The sequence below is a fragment of the Carettochelys insculpta genome, chromosome 1, assembly GCF_033958435.1.
Source record: "Carettochelys insculpta isolate YL-2023 chromosome 1, ASM3395843v1, whole genome shotgun sequence".
NCBI lineage: Eukaryota > Metazoa > Chordata > Testudines > Carettochelyidae > Carettochelys > Carettochelys insculpta.
In genome coordinates, this window is record NC_134137.1 from 244,908,835 (window position 1) to 244,925,589 (window position 16,755).

General features: G+C 42.6%; 1 protein-coding gene and 1 long non-coding RNA gene across 2 annotated transcripts in view; both read right to left on the bottom strand.

Moving 5' to 3' along the window:
• ATXN10 (ataxin 10) overlaps positions 1–15,381 on the bottom strand; it is a 194,609-nt gene extending 179,228 nt beyond the window's left edge. Inside the window, exons 1-3 of the mRNA XM_074998099.1 lie at positions 15,295–15,381; positions 14,572–14,664; positions 6,588–6,739 (exon numbers count right to left, since the gene is read on the bottom strand). Of these exons, the coding sequence (XP_074854200.1) occupies positions 6,588–6,739; positions 14,572–14,664; positions 15,295–15,381 (332 nt within the window). The remainder of the gene's footprint in view (positions 1–6,587; positions 6,740–14,571; positions 14,665–15,294) is intronic.
• LOC142018025 (uncharacterized) lies at positions 1,215–5,180 on the bottom strand. The gene is made up of 3 exons (XR_012646657.1): positions 5,024–5,180; positions 3,968–4,023; positions 1,215–3,550 (listed from the first exon to the last, which is right to left on the bottom strand). It is a non-coding gene; the product is annotated as an uncharacterized LOC142018025 (long non-coding RNA).
• Positions 15,382–16,755: the final 1,374 nt, after the last annotated feature.

Below are 16,755 nucleotides of genomic sequence, written 5' to 3' on the forward strand. Positions count from 1 at the left end.
AATGCAAGTCAATCTCTCCCTCTACCTCAATCCTAAACTGGGATTTTTTTTCTCCACACCTTTTGTCTTTATTTATTTAGTTTGTAAACTCTCCAAAGCAAGATCTGTCATATTTTGTGTACGTGCAACACCCAGCACAATGAGGCTCCTATCTCAGCTGGGACCTCTGTGGATTACTGCAATGATTATGATGGACAAAGGGAATTCATACAATGGGGAGAGAGAAAAAGAGACAACTAATTCAAGACTGACTACACCAACCTGCACACCTGGGAATGAAAAGGAAGAAAATTTACCTCTCTCTTTTTTACTACATGAACAGGGGAAAACTATGCAATTCTTAAGAATAGCTTGCCATGATGCGAGATTTGAAAAAAAGTTAGGAACTGTAGTTACAGGAGTGGAGGTTTCCTCCTCTATACAGGCCATTCCCCTTTCCGAGTTAGAGCAGTTGAAGAGAATGGATACTAAAAGTTATGCTGGAGCTTATATGCATGCCTCACAAAAGCAGCAAGCATAAATCTCCAGGTCCTGTGACACAGATGTCTGAAAAGCTTCCAAAACACAACTGTCGGAATACTTTTTTCCCCCCTAAATTTATGTTTAGAAAGGGAATGAATGTAACAGGCTAAAGACAGACAATAATTCATATTTGATACAGTATAGATTCAGGTAAAATTCTGCTACACAAAGAAGTTCAGCATGGTGTTACTGCACAGAGCGTTTAACTCAGTCCAACACCATCAACCAGACATAGTTGAGATGGGAAACCAGGATCCAGGCACTTTGACCCTTAGATGAATTTAAGGTGCTCAAACCATCAAAGGAGCATTTAAATGCTACAGCTTGAGAGAGACAGAAGCAAAATACCTTGCAAGCTAAACACAGTACTGGGCAAAAACGGGGAAGAAAATGGTGCAGGCAACAATGCCTAGGCAGCAATAATTATGGAACACATAGAAATGATTATGTTTTAGTAATGTAATGCTTGTTCAGAAGAAATCCTGATTCACCTCAAATATCTAGCTACATAGGATAATGAATTCTGTCATAGTTATTTCAAAAATGGTCTTATCCCATTAACCAAACCAGGAATAAAAAAAAGAATATAGATTATCATAAATAAAATATTTATTTTGCATTTAAGTCAATGCTATTCATTTAGATATATAATCTGTGAACAAACATTTTCCTACGCAAGCTTACATTTTGGATATCAATTCCTTTGTTAACTGAGTTTCTGACGTGACAACTAAAAGAAATTACTACATAATATAAAATTGTGCAAAATTTGTCCCTCGGTCATGAGAAAAAAGTGTTTCACTTGATGAATAATGTTATTTTGTTTAATTCTAAAATACAAAAAATGTTTCACTCAAGCCCCCCACCGACGAGGGAACTACTGCTATTTACAGACATACAAAAAGCCAGAAAATTACATGATTTGGAGATTAACATTTCACAGAATCTATGCATGCATCCACACATACATAAGGCATATTGTTTTTCCCCCAAACACTGAAACATTGTCTGGGAAAGGCACATCCAACTATATTCAGTCCCATACACGAAAGTCACATTTGCACTGTTGAGTCAAGATGCCAAACAGAACCATTAACAGCAAAAGTTTTTAAAAGTAGTACACCAATTAAGTTACTCAAAATATAAGAGTCTTTTAGAGTCTGTTAACAATTACCTTTATTATTACCTATGTCATGAGCTGGAACACCACATGGAACGGTTTGGTATATTTTCCTAACGATGTCAAAATATAGAAATCAGAAGCTACTGCAAGCAACTCATTCTAGTATACTGTACAATGTTCAATTATTTTAAATTGGTAAAAGGCAAGCAAAAGCTGTAATTACATTTTCTAAAAGTGTGCTCTAACTGATTTCATTGTAAAAACAGTTATAAAAGTCTTTTCAGTACAAATATGTTTAGCAAAACTGTAGCTGTACAGCATAGCAATTGTTCAAAAGGCATTTTTTTACTGTTCACTGGATCATGAAAAAGTCAAGCTATTATGATATCTTATTTCTGTTTATAAAAATAGGTTGTTTTGAGCAAAAAGAATAAGCTAGAAAGAAATTTGTTTAGAAAAAGGTAGCACAATGATTTTTATGATAAAGTCTAGTAAAATATAAAGGTGTGCTTATTCTGAGATTTTTCCAACAAATTATTTTATTTGATCATATATACATATGTTTCTATGTTTCTCCTCACCATAGGATCTGTATATTTGCATATATGAATGGATTTATCTTCCCACTATTAACAAAGCTCATTCCATGTATGGGGTAGCAAAGCACAAAGAACTAATTTTTGGGGGGTCAGGGATGTTTGCCATTTCCAGAAAAAAAAAAATTACTCCATAAACAATGTGCCCAAGTTTGCAAAAGATCCAGGAACAGAATCCAGATGTGGTTCCCAGTACAAGTCTTTACAATACCATCATTCCTCTCAAGGCATTGCTCCTTCAACAGAATCAAAAGTATTTATGTGTTGATGTGAAAATATTGTTTAAAAAATACGTAAGCAATTATCTACATAATCATTTTAGGCAGAACAGATGGTTGGAAAGACTTAAGTCAATTTTAAGAAGCCTGTTAAAAGTAGTTGCTGGTACTACACTTGCCCCAAATTCTCCAACATTTGTGACTTTACAATTTTTTCTGGTGGGAGAGGGCAGTTAAACTAACGTTTCTTTCTTTTTCTTGTTGTTATGCGAAGGGCCCACAAACATGGAAGTAAAACAGTGACACTGACCAACCTCAAAATGCTGTAGAATGTACACAGTAAATTTTACACGAAAATGTTTTCCTGTAATCTGTTATTCAACATTTATATTACCATACACATAGGATCCCTAGTTATGGGCCAGGATCTTATCACGTGAGGCACTGTACAAACAGAACAAAGAGATAAGCCTTTCCCAAAGACCTTAATTTTTGATGCTGTAGGAAGTAAAAACTTCAGACAAAAGTGTGATTTAAATTGGCATGTTCCTTTAAGCATCATGCCAAAATTTCATACACTTCTGAAAAACCTGTTACTTCAGTAAATGAAAAGTCACATTACATTCTATATAAAGACAGTCTTGTTTTCCCAGTCTTCAATTAGCCTCCTTTTTACTAGGAAGAATTTCTGTATTCATTTAATTTGTTCTTTTGCCAGTCATTGTGAAATGATCTTTGCACCATGCTCTGAAGTGTCTAGTTGGGCTCATTCTTCTTTGCTCCAGTAGGAGTATCCATAGCCAAGAACACTCCACTGATTAAAGTCTACTCACTGCGTGTCCCAATTTCACATGAAGTGCCATTAACATCCTGTATTCCCATTCAGCGCAATAGAGATTTATACCCTACCCCAAAAAGGTCTTTATGGATTAGCACCAAGAACTTGAATTGCATGCAAAAATTGAATGGGGAGCATATAGGGATTCAGCCTAGTACATTCTGAATATTGTCTTTTTTAAAGAGAGAATTGTGCAAGTTAGCATTGTCATGTTTCCTTCACTGCAGCCCTAGGCAAAGCAAGCCACAGCATCCTGAATGAAAATTAAAACACAGATTTCAGCAACCAGGTTTTCATCTGAGACAAAAATCAATTGTCTTGCAAATTAAAAGCAGAAAGTCACCATCCACGTATACACATTCATATTTCTCTGTTTCTTAGTGGAAACAAGCTTTTGAGTATTAAAAAGAAAAGCAAATGTACAAGACCACACCCATACTAAACTGCAGTTAACAGTAATGCCCATATCATGTAATTATGATGCCTGAGTAAGACCCAAAACTCCTAAAAGAATCCCATACTTTGGTACAGGATTATTTTTATTTCCACTTGGTTGTTAGGTACTTGTACCGTCCCACTACCTCAGTATCTGAGCACCTTATAATAATCCATGCATTATTCTCAGAGCATTCCTGTAAGGGAGATAAGTGCTATTGTCCCCATTTTTTACCTTTGGGAAACTGAGGCACAAGTGTTACTTCCCCAGGGCACCGTCACACAGGAAGTCTGGTGAAGAGTACAGAACTGAACTTGAGTCTTCAAAGCAAGGGTCCACAAACTATCAGCCCCCAAGCTCCCATCTCAGAAGGCTACCCCCCCAGCCCCTCACATTCAATCTCCCCTTTCTCACAGCCTCCTGCTGTCAGTCCTGATGCTGCAGATGGCATAGCTAGAACATCATCACAGTCATGGAACAGGGATTGCTGGGGTGCCTGGTTAAGAAAGGAAGCAGGGAGATGCTGGGGGAAGTCAAGAAGGGGGATGGATAGGACACAGGGTCCTGAGTGGGCAATTAGAGGGCCATCAGGTCACAGTCTACAGAGGATGTTGAATAGGAGACATGGGCTACGTCTACACGTGCCCCAAACTTCGAAATGGCCATGCAAATGGCCATGCAAATGGCCATTTCGAAGTTTACTAATGAAGCGCTGACATGCATATTCAGCGCTTCATTAGCATGCGGGCGGCAGCGGCGCTTCGAAATTGACGAGCCTTGCAGCCGCGCGGCGCGTCCAGACGGGGCTCCTTTTCGAAAGCACGCCACCTACTTCGAAGTCCCCTTATTCCCGTGAGCTTATGGGAATAAGGGGACTTCGAAGAAGGTGGCGTCCTTTCGAAAAGGAGCCCCGTCTGGACGCGCCGCGCAGCGGCAAGGCTCGTCAATTTCGAAGCGCCGCTGCCGCCCGCATGCTAATGAAGCGCTGAATATGCATGTCAGCGCTTCATTAGTAAACTTCGAAATGGCCATTTGCATGGCCATTTCGAAGTTTGGGGCACGTGTAGACACAGCCATGGGGTCTGAGTGGGACAGACAGGGAGCAAGGAGTCACAGAGGGGATAGGCTACTATGTGGCCCTCCACAAAAATTTCTGAACCCCAATATGACCCTCAGGCCAAAACATTCGGCCATCCCTGCTTTAAAGTCTCAAGCTAAGGCAAAATATCAGTCTAGTAACACTTTAAAGACTAACAAAATAATTTAATTCCAAATGCCTGAATGTCGTGCCTTGCGTGTTGAATAGTAACAGAGAGCTGGCCGTGCTCATCCATATACTATCAAAACAAAAGAGCAGTCCAGTAGCAGTCTCCTTTCTGTCCCCGTAAACTTCTGGGTTCTTGAATCTTTGGGTTCATCTTTTCAAACTTTTCTCCCCAGTCATGAAGGCGAGAAACTTAGTTATCTTTTAAAAATGAGACAGGAAAAAAAAAGTCACACAACTCTAGCAATTAAGTCTATCTAAGACACTAAGGGCGTGCTTACACAAAGAGCAGCACAGCGGTACCACTGTCAAATCATTCAGCCAGCCATGTTACTCTGATATAAGAGCACACTCCCATCAACATAATAAAATCAGCTCAATGAGCGGCAATAGCTATGCTGGCAGGAGAGCATCTCCTGCCAATATAGCACGGTGCACGTTAAGTATTCATGTCAGCAAAACATATGCTGGTTTGGGAGTGATTTTGTCATACCTCTGACAGACAAAAGTTTTGTCAGCCTAAGTGCTACTGTAGATGTGACCTTAGAGTTGTGATCTTGCTAAAAATAAAGGAAAAATAAAACAGACTATACAAACATAAACTTTGTGCTGATACAGATAGGTATTCTGTGTCTCACATCCCAGATAATAATAAAATGAAGAAATGTCTTTCTTCCCCACTTATACACTTTCAACAGGACCTTGTTTAATTTCTGTGAAAGTTGTCAGTTTCACTTTCTCATCTTTTCATGAGGTGGCATACAATTGCTCTGGACTGTAACAAACAAGCTCTTGCCCTCCAACCACCTATTTCACAGTTGGAAGTTAGCTATTAATGTTGCTGCAATGATGCAAATCACTAGCACAGACACTCTTTGCACAACTCTGTAAACTGCGTTTACAGTAGTGCTCTGCCCCAGTGGCTAAAATCCCACCTAGATAAGGCCTCAAAGTAATGAAGCTAGCTCCTGGAGAGGAAAAAGAATGGTTGTTGTCAGTGCTCCCTGGTCCAGTGAAACTGCAAGTCCAGACAGTGAAGTGTACTCTCCCTCACCTGCCCCTGCCTCCAGCATGGGGGACTCACCACTACTCTCAGCGTGTCTCCACCCCACCATACACACACTCCGAGAGAGTTCAGACACGCCACTCCGACAGCATTTGTCCCAGCTCCACAGACACACCACTAGTCAACGCTCTCGCTCGCTCTCTCTCACACACACCCCCAAGCACAGGCCCAACCCCGCTGTCTCCCCTTCTCACACACACCCCAGTACACGTTGGCACCCCAAGGTACCCCAGTATACGTCTGCACACAACTCATACACCCCCAAGTACACAAACAGCCCAGGACAGACAGACAGACAGACAGAAGGACAAACACACACAGAGTCAGTCAGCTCCCTACCCCACTCCACGTACACCCCCACGAAGGGCGCACACAGCCCTCCACACACACAACAACACCCCGTTACCACTACTATCACCGCTGCACACGCACACCCCCGCCCGACCAGGCGGCCCCCTGCCCTGTCCCGTCCCGCCCCCCCAGTCCCACGTGCCCCGCGCGGGGCCCCGCCTCCTCCCCGCTACCTGGGACGCGCCTCCCGAAACAGGCCAGCCAGCCGCCGCACGGTCTCCAGGCAACCGGGGGCCTCCGAAAGCAGCTCGGCGCCAGCGGCGCGTCTCAGCTGCTGCGCCAGGGCTGGCAGCACCGCCTCGGGCCCGGCCGCCGCCATCGTGCGCTACGCCACGCCACGCCACGCCCCCTGCCCCCCGCGCGGCGCTGAGATAGGGACGGCCCGGCCCCTCCCTCTCGGCCGCACAGAGGGAGGGCCTGACGTGCGCGCGCCCGGCCGCGGGGTGCGCGCGCGAGGCGGGGACACGCACATCCCGCGTGCACGGCGCGCACAGGCTTCCGCAGGTGCGGGCAGCTCTAGGGGTCGGCTGTGGACAGGAGTTTGCGGGTGGGGGGAGCACGTGCGGTCTCTCTGTGCAGCGCATGGAATGATGCGTTGTTAGCACTGGAAGCAGGGGTGAAAGTGACTCGGTGCGCATATAGATGCGGTCTCGTCACATCTCCTGGGGGCTCAGGGCAGCGGGTTGCGGGGTGAGGCAATAGTATATGTAAGAAATTTTAAGTTCGGGGATCAGGGCAAGGGGGTAGAGGCAGGGGGAAATCAGGGCACGGGATGAGGAGGGTGCAGGAGTCAGGGTTGGGGACCGAGGATGTGAGGGGCTCGGGAGAAGGAGGCTGGAGCACGTGGGGGGGCAGGGGTGGGAATATGAAGCAGGGCTCAGGGTGGGGGAGGCTTCAGGAAACAGGTCAAGGGATTAAGGGTGCGAGGGGGTCAAGACAGGCGGCTGGAGGATATGGGGGTGCAGGAGTCAGGGCTGGGGTGTGGACGTAATGTTCAAGAATGGAAGCAGGGGGCTGAGAGTGCTGGAGGCTGGGAGGGGGGCCAGGACACCATGTCAGGAGGGCAGAGGGCTAAAGCTGCACGTACGGAGACGCTGTTCTTCTCCTGACTATCAGGGTGTGTAAGAGAGTGCACAGCTGCTGTGAATTACAGTAAACATTTCATATCCATAATTCTGTCATCCAGAACTCTCGAATAACTGGCGTTTTAACCATACGTAAATGAAAGTAAATATTAATAAATGCAGTTTAAGTTAACAGTGTACAATACTACTGTTGTAGGTAAATACTCCATATACGTTTTTGTTTCAGAGGGGTAGCTGTGTTAATCTGTATCGGCAAAAAAAGCAGGAAGGCCTGTGGCATCTTATAGACTAACATATATGGTCCAAAATATCTGTTGATCTATGAGATACCACAGAACTTCTTGTTAAGAACATAAGAATGGCCATACTGGGTCAGACCAAAGGTCCATCCAGCCCAGCATCCCATCTGCCGACGGTGGCCAATGCCAGGTTTCCCAGAGAAGGAGAACAGAAGACAATGATCAAGTGATTTATCTCCTGCCATCCATCTCCTGCCTTTGTTCTGAAGGCTAGGGCACCATACTTTATCCCTGGCTAATAGCCATTTATGGACCTAACCTGCAAAAATTTATCAAGCTCTTTTTTAAACCCTAATAGAGTCCTGGCCTTCACAGCCTCCTCGGGCAAGGAGTTCCACAGGTTGACTGTGCGCTGTGTGAAGAAAAATTTCCTTTTATTAGTTTTGAACCTACTACCCATCAATTTCATTTGGTGTCCCCTAGTTATTGTATTATGGGAAAAGGTAAATAATTTTTCTATATTCACTTTCTCCACACCATTCATGATTTTATATACCTCTATCATATCGCCCCTCAATCGCCTCTTTTCCAAACTGAAAAGTCCCTGTCTCTCTAGCCTCTCCCCATATGGGACCCGTTCCAAGCCCCTAATCATCTTAGTCGCCCTTTTCTGAACCTTTTCTAATGCCAATATATCTTTTTTGAGGTGAGGAGACCACATCTGCACGCAGTACTCAAGATGTGGGCGTACCATAGTTTTATATAGGGGAAGTATGATATCTTTTGTCTTATTATCGATCCCTTTTTTAATAATTCCTAACATCCTATTTGCCTTACTAACTGCCGCTGCACACTGCGTGGATGTCTTCAGAGAACTATCCACTATAACTCCAAGATCCCTTTCCTGATCTGTCGTAGCTAAATTTTACCCCATCATGTAGTACGTGTAATTTGGGTTATTTTTTCCAACATGCATTACCTTACACTTACCCACATTAAATTTCATTTGCCATTTTGCTGCCCAATCACTCAGTTTGCTGAGATCTTTTTGTAGTTCTTCACAATCCCTTTTGGTTTTGACTGTCCTGAACAACTTGGTGTCATCTGCAAACTTTGCCACCTCACTGCTTACCTCATTTTCTAGATCATTGATGAACAAGTTGAACAGGATCGGTCCCAGGACTGACCCCTGGGGAACACCACTAGTTACCCTCCTCCATTGTGAAAATTTACCATTTATTCCCACCCTTTGTTTTCTGTCTTTTAACCAATTCCCAATCCATGAAAGGATCTTTCCTCCTATCCCATGACCGCCTAATTTACATAAAAGCCTTTGGTGTGGGACCGTGTCAAAGGCTTTCTGGAAATCTAGGTATATTATGTCCACTGGGTGCCCCTTGTCCGCCTGTTTATTAACCTCTTCAAAGAATTCTAACAGATTAGTTAGACACGACTTCCCTGTGCAGAAACCATGCTGACTTTTGCCCAACAATTCGTGCTCTTCTACGTGCCTTGCAATTTTATTCTTTACTAGTGTTTCTACTAATTTGCCTGGTACTGATGTTAAACTTATCGGTCTATAATTGCCAGGGTCTCCTCTAGAGCCTTTTTTAAATATTGACGTTATATTGGCCGTCTTCCAGTCATTTGGTACCAAAGTGGATTTAAAGGATAGGTTACAAACCACTGTTAATAACTCCGCAATTTCACATTTGAGTTCTTTCAGAACCCTTGGGTGAATGCCGTCTGGTCCTGGAGACTTGTTACTATTCAGCTTATCAATTAACTCCAGAACCTCCTCTAATGTCACTTCAATCTGAGTGAGTTCCTCAGATTTGTCACCTAAAAAGGCTGGCTCAGATTTAGGAACCTCTGTAACATCCTCAGCCGTGAAGACTGAAGCAAAGAAATCATTTAATCGCTCCGCAATGGCACTGTCTTCCTTGATCGCTCCTTTTATATCTTTATCGTCCAAGGGCCCCACTGCTTTTTTAGCGGGCTTCCTGCTTCTAATGTATTTAAAAAACATTTTACTATCATTTTTTGAATTTTTAGCTAGCTGTTCCTCAAAATCTTTTTTGGCTTTTCTTACTACATTATGACACTTAATTTGGGAGTGTTTATGTTCCTTTCTATTTTCCTCACTAGGATTTGACTTCCACTTGTTGTTTTTACATTTTTATTTGTTTCTTAATATCTAATCTTGTTTTTCTTTGGTGTTATGCATTGCTAGATATACCTCTCTGTTATCCAGAATATTTGAACATCTGGCAACCTCCTAGTCTCGAAGCTGCTGGATGTGAGTTTACTGTATCCTCTGCCCCTGTCCTCAGCAGCTAGGAGTGAGAGGAATGCACTTAAGCCATGCACTTTCCCCTTGTTCCCTGGTAGGGGAAGAGCAGTAGAGTCCTGGGTACGCATGGCTGCAGTCTTTCTGCCCTCCCTAAATGGTCTTGGAGCAAAGGCAATCCTGGACAGGCAGCCAGCCCCTTTCTGACTGGAGTGCACCAGCTTATAGTCATCTCTGACTGGGGTATGGCTATACTTAGGTAGGGGGCCGGCACACTGCGGTCAATTTTCTGGGGATCAGTTTTGCCATATGTGTGACGCGTGTGAAGTCGATCTCCCTGGATGCATGCTATTGTATGGAGTAAGGGATGCCAGCACGAGCCCATAGAGCCCCTATCTACACCGGTAAAAAAAGCTGATGCATTGATTCTAGCTACTCTAATGGCATAGCTAGGATTGCGTATCCAGGATCAACTTTGTTTCTTGGTGTAGACCAGGCCTTGGATGGATGGAGGCCCCTAGTTTAGTCCTATGGCATTGTAAAAAGTAAGATGACAGCCCTCTTTGTGTCACAGATCATGAGCTCTAATCTTTACCTACCTCTGAAGCTCATGAGCAATTGTTAAATTTACAAAAACAAGAAGAATAAGTATACATTAAAAGAAACACCAAATACTACAGAAAGCATTATCAGGTAGATATTAAGCTTAAACTGCCAAACACAGTGTTAAATCTTATCCAAAAGAAGATTTAGGATGATGAACAGTGTGACTGCCCCCCCTCCCGCCCAGGATGCCACCTTCTATATTGGCCAACTACTGAGTCCACCTGTTCCAACAGCCTTGACATCCTTACATTGTCCTGCTGAGCCAGGCCCTCAGCCTTCCTCCAACAGACACACAGATAGGGAAACACCCAGCTGCAGAAAAAAATGTGAAATCAGTACTGCATAGGAAGGGTTCCGCTAAGCAATTTCCCAGAACTCAAGTGCACATCCCTTTTAGAGTGTAAACAACATGGTATTGTTTATATAGGGAACTGTACAACATAAGATCCTGAAATTCCCCCCTTCCCTCAGTGTGGCAGAGGATATGCACAACTTATTGCCTCGCCATCCCCTTTATAAATTCCACAAACTGGTTTTAGAGAAGAACAAAGACAAATTTATTAAATACAAACGATAGTTTTCAAGTGCTTATAAGGCAGAGGTGTCCAAAAGGAATTCAAAGATCGAAGGTTACCACTCTTGTGGTTGTCGGCCTTCCAATTCACTGAAGACCTGCCCCCCACACACACACACTCTAAATGAATGCCCTTCCCCTCCCTCAGAGGCAGGCACCCCACCCTCCCCAGTTCTAAATGAGTGCCCTCCCTCTTGCCCAGAGCCAGGCACCCCCATCCCATCCCAGCCCTGCTCTAACTATATTCCAGTGACTCAGCCAGGATCACAGGAACCGCACTGCTCTGGGCCGGTGTCTTCAGTACCATGCTGGGTTGTGGGTGCCAGGCTGGGCTACAGTCTCCAGGGCGAAGGGAGCTGCACCGGGCCACAGCAGCTGCATGGCTCCAACCACAAGAGCTGCAGGAACTGTGCCAAGAACCACTGCTGCTGCTGCCACCACATGCTTTTCCCACCACATGGTGAGGCACATATGTGAAGCGAGTAGCTTTATTTGCCAGACTACGATGTCCCATTCACTACGTGTGGCAAATGGCCAATGTATTAGGGATAGCAAATAGCAAATAGCTGAAAGCAGATTATTCAGCAAATGAAACAAAAATGTAATAAGCTTAGATAGTAAGCTGGTTACAAGCAGCAATTTCTTATCTTAAATTTCAAGCAGATTGAGTTTTTTTAAGGCAATCTATTACTGCTTGCAGCTTAAAACTACAGATGTTCCTTTAACAGGCCAGACAGCTTTTCCAGTCTGGGCTCAGTCCTTCTCATCCTCATTTGTCTTCATTTCTTAGATGTTCTCAGCAGTCATCCTGGTCAGGGAGTCAGTGAAGAATAACCTCATTATCTCACTTCCCTGCCTTAAATAGCTTTTATACATAACAGGAACACTTTATTTTCTCGTGTACCCTGCTGCCATCCCCCAACCCCCACCTCTGGCCCATCAGTAGCTGGCTTCTGGGTACTCGTCTGGCCCTGTCAATCCGTTTCTTTACTTTTCCCAGTGGGAGATTGACAGGGCCACATGAATACCAGATGATCAGCCCATGAAGGAAAATAACACCACTTGTCATCACCTAAGGCCCTCATCTTAAACCCCTCCAGTGCATTATTGGGAATGTACAATCTATAATGGAAAAATGATCCCTCACTCTCACAGGCGTTGGGTGATAGCCCTGTTCTTTCCTACAGACAGCCACCCAACCTTAAGAAAATCCTCACCAGCAGCCACAAACTATACCATAGAAACACTAACCCAGGAATCTATCCCTGCAGTAAACCCCTTTGCCAGCTCTGTCCACATATTTATACTCGACATACAAATCCCATCAGCTACACTGTCAGGGGCTCGTACACCTGCACATCCCGTAATGTTTGTAATCCAAACAATGTAAGATTTCAAAGTCTCATAGCTCTAATATGCCTTGTCTAATAAATTGGAAAACTACCCAAAAATAAAAACCACCCATTAGCTCTAGTGGAAAATGGTGTTTGACAAATTTTATGTAGGGCTCCCAGAACAATATTTTGCATTTTTCTTGGAAAGCCCCGAGATTTCAGGTCAGACACTGAGAAGTTCAGTCACATTGAAGTCTCTCTCTGGAGGTCGACAGTTCCACTCTTCTAGCAAAACATACTGGTTGTGGGAGATCATAATTATATAGGGTGGTAGAGTTTATCCTAAGTTGGGCCAATCTCTCCAATATCCCTCATTTTTAATAGAGTCATAGAAAAGACTATCATGATCATCTAGTCTGATCTCTTGCACGTTGCAGACCACAGAATCTCATCTACCGTTGCTTGTAATAGACCTACAGTCTCTGGCTGAGTTACTGATATCTGCACATCTTGATTTACAGGCTTCAACTTATGGAGAATCCACTAATTACTCTATTGGTTATGCTGTTACAAAAATAACCTCATGTCTCTGCCAGTCTGACCCAGGAGAGAGTTCTTTTGCAACCCCAAATGGATCAGTGATCAGTTAGACCCTGAGCCTGTCAGCCATATCCACCAACCAAACAACTTGAGAAAAATTCTCTGCAGTAACTCAGAGCCCTCCCCATCTAATGTCCTGTCTCTGGTCATTGGAGATATTTGCTAATAGCAGTTGTAGATTGGGCTAGATGCCATTGTAGGCAACTTCATCATACCATCCACTCCAAGAAGCTGCCACGCTCAGTCTTGAAAACAGATTTTTTTTTTGCCCCCACTTCTCTCCTAGGAAGACTGTTCCAGAACTTCTCTAACAGTTAAAAACCTTTGTCAAGTTTCAAGGCTAAACTTGTTGATGGCCAGTTTATATCCATTTGTTTGTGTGGCACTTAATATAAATACCATTTATTCCGTTGATATGTTTATGGAGCAGTACTTCCCAAGCTGTGTACGGCGACACACTGGTGTGCCACCATGGGGTTTTAAGTGTGCCAGAAATTTTGCCATCATTAAGAGATGGCTCAGAGACATGGTGCGTTGTCCAGAGCAACACTAGGAAAATTCAGAAGTTTGTCAATAAATGCCTTAGATACATTCTCCAGTGAAAGTGGTATGATAGAATGCCAAACAAAACCTTGTGGACCAAAGCAAACCAGAAGCCAATGGAGGTCCAGCTCAAGATGAGAAAATGGCGATGGGTAGGCTATATCCTGCATAAAGACTGTGAGGAATGTATCACGAGACAAGCATTAGAATGGAATCCAAAGGCAAAGAGAAAAAGGGGACGTCCCAAATAAACATGGTGCTGACGCTTCCTGGACAAAATAAAAACAGCTGGCTTAACGTCGGATCAAATCAAGACTATTGATAAGGATCACAAGACATGGATAATGACTGTGAAGGCCCTATGCTCCACTAGGAGCCCAAAGGATCAATCAATCAGTCAGTCAAAGAGAATTTTTATTTAGTAAAGTAAGTCTTTTATCAATTAACTGATTCTTTGGATTTCATTTTGTTCTTTATATTTTCCTTGATACATTAGTAATTTCTTCCTTTTTCTGTCAGTGTGCCCTCACAGGCAATGGCTGCACAGCAGCATTATTCCTGAATAAGCTATTCCAGAGGAGGTTTTAAAGAATAGCTTATTCCAAAATAGCACAGCTGCACACAAAATAAAGCTCAGCTGTTTCAAAATAGAGAGTCTACACAAAATATATCCTATTTCAAAACAGGGTCATTGAACACACTATGGCATATTTAGAAATAGGCAGTATTCCTCATACAAGGAGTTTTACCAATTTCAAAATAAGGATTCACTATTTCAAAATTATTTCAAAATATCAGTTGCATTGTGTAAATGCTTGCATTGTTATTTAGTGGCTGCTATTTCAAAATAACTTTGCTGTGTAGGCGTATCCATACTGAGTCTTACCTTTGACCCAGTCATAACTGGCATCATGGAGTAGTTTTGATGACATATTTGCGCACGATTGATGATGGTTTGATATGATTTCACAGCACTTGGCTTAAAAAGAAAAGTTGATTTCACAGTATTTGGTTTGAAAAGTTTATTTTGCAGCAACAGCAGAGGCTTACTTTTCTTCTAAAAAAAGGGTATTTTAATAACACATGAAACAACAGCCATAATCTATCTATTATTGGCCATTTATATATAATTTGCCCAAGATACAGGGTTCTGTTTGTCTGGATGTGCAGGACACCTCAGGTTCCTGAGTTTCACATGCAGTCAATATATTGCCGGGAGTGGTATGTTTATACCCACAAGCGCAGGGAAAATGCCAGCTTTAATGGCACTTTGAAGTAGTCACAATTATAATTATTTAGTATCTGTACTACTTTGTATTTAATTGCCATGTGTGACTACTTGCATTATTTCACTCTGATCAGTTTTGTTCCTTCTTTTGAATTCATGAACATTTTACCACATTTAAACATTAAAAATTCAATAAGCTTACATTTTATGTTTTTGGTTTAAATTTTTTAATCCCATTTTCTTGCAGAAATTCACCCAAGATAATGGACAAACTTCTGAAAAGAGATATTGCATCAGATGATCTGGTGGGTTTGCAAAACAGCAAATCTTTAAAAAAAAAAAAAAAGACCAAGATACAAAACAGCCTATCACACTGATTACTTGGCATTTGGATTCAGGTGGTTTGGTGATCTTGCTGATCCTGCCTGAATGTCTTATTTGCTGGGTCAAGTTATCAGTTGAAGCCATGGTTCCAAGCAAGTGGAAATGACGTCTTTCCACAAAGCACCCAACGTACCTCCAAAAGGACATTGATTAAACAGTTGCAAGAACAAAATGCAAAACACTGCCGTCTCATGAGAATATCAGTGAAGGTATCAAATCATCACAAGAGGCCAGCTTCAGTGTTGCCAGATTGATTGCTAAAGCCAAAAAGCTTCATACTATTGCTGAAATTCTTACTTTTCCAGCATGCCAAGAAATTATCCACATTATGATAGGCCTGGAAGCAGCAAAGGAGGTAGCAAGAGTTCCCCTTTCCAATAATACCATTATCAGACGTTTTGAAGACATGTCAAAGAATATAGAAACAACATTGATTGAGAAAATCAGAGGCAGGAAAATTTTCCCTGAAAATGAATAAATCTACAGACATTGACAGTTGTGCACAGCTAATTGCAGTTGTTTGTCTTGCTCAGAAGGACCGCTTGAGAGAGCATTATTTATTCTGAAAAGAACTTTCACAGAAAACAACAGGGAAGGAAATAATCAGAGTGACAGATGAATATAATTATATCTCCCCTCAGCCTTTGGTTGGTTGAGTTAAACAAACTAAGCTTTTTGAGTCTCCATTTTGAGTGATATTCATTTTATTTTCAATGCTACTTACATGTGACATAGATTGGGTGTTCCCTCATGTTGCAAATTATTTACGTCTAATGTAAATAAACAGAGATTATAGAAAGAAGTCTCCAGTTTCACATTACGTATAGGCTATTACAATAATCAGGGATATAAACACTATTATTTTTGTGGCTAAATCCACGTCTGACAAGAGAGGACATCAACTTCTCACCAAGCATAGATGGAGGAAATGTGTTTTCATGATTGTGGCAATATGACTATTCAGAAGCACTGAAAAGTTCAAGTGAACATAGACATTCTACTCTGCCTATCCTATTAGTAACTCTTGGGGATAAGGGATATGGACCCAATGAGTGACAAGGACATTTAGCTGTAGCCCTTGCCAGGGGCCATGTGACCGGAGTCAGGAAACAAAACAGCAGCTTTGTAGCACTTTAACAACTAACAAATTGATTTATTAGGTGATGTTCTTTCATGGGACAGACCCACTGTACTGGAGTGTCACATTCTTGTTGCACAGTAGCAGAAGCAAATACTCATTCATAAAAAGGAAGCAAATTAGCCCTGTTTTGTCCTCCTGACTGGAAAGGAACCTAGCAAAGTACTGTAAGAAGTGATTGAAGCAATACCACATTGTCATGGAAACAAGTGGTTTTGCAGAGAAATCAGAGGATGGAATTCTCTATGCTACCACCTTTTGACTTCCACCGCAAATTATGCACATTCTATCTTTTAATTGCTTGGTCTGACCTAAACACT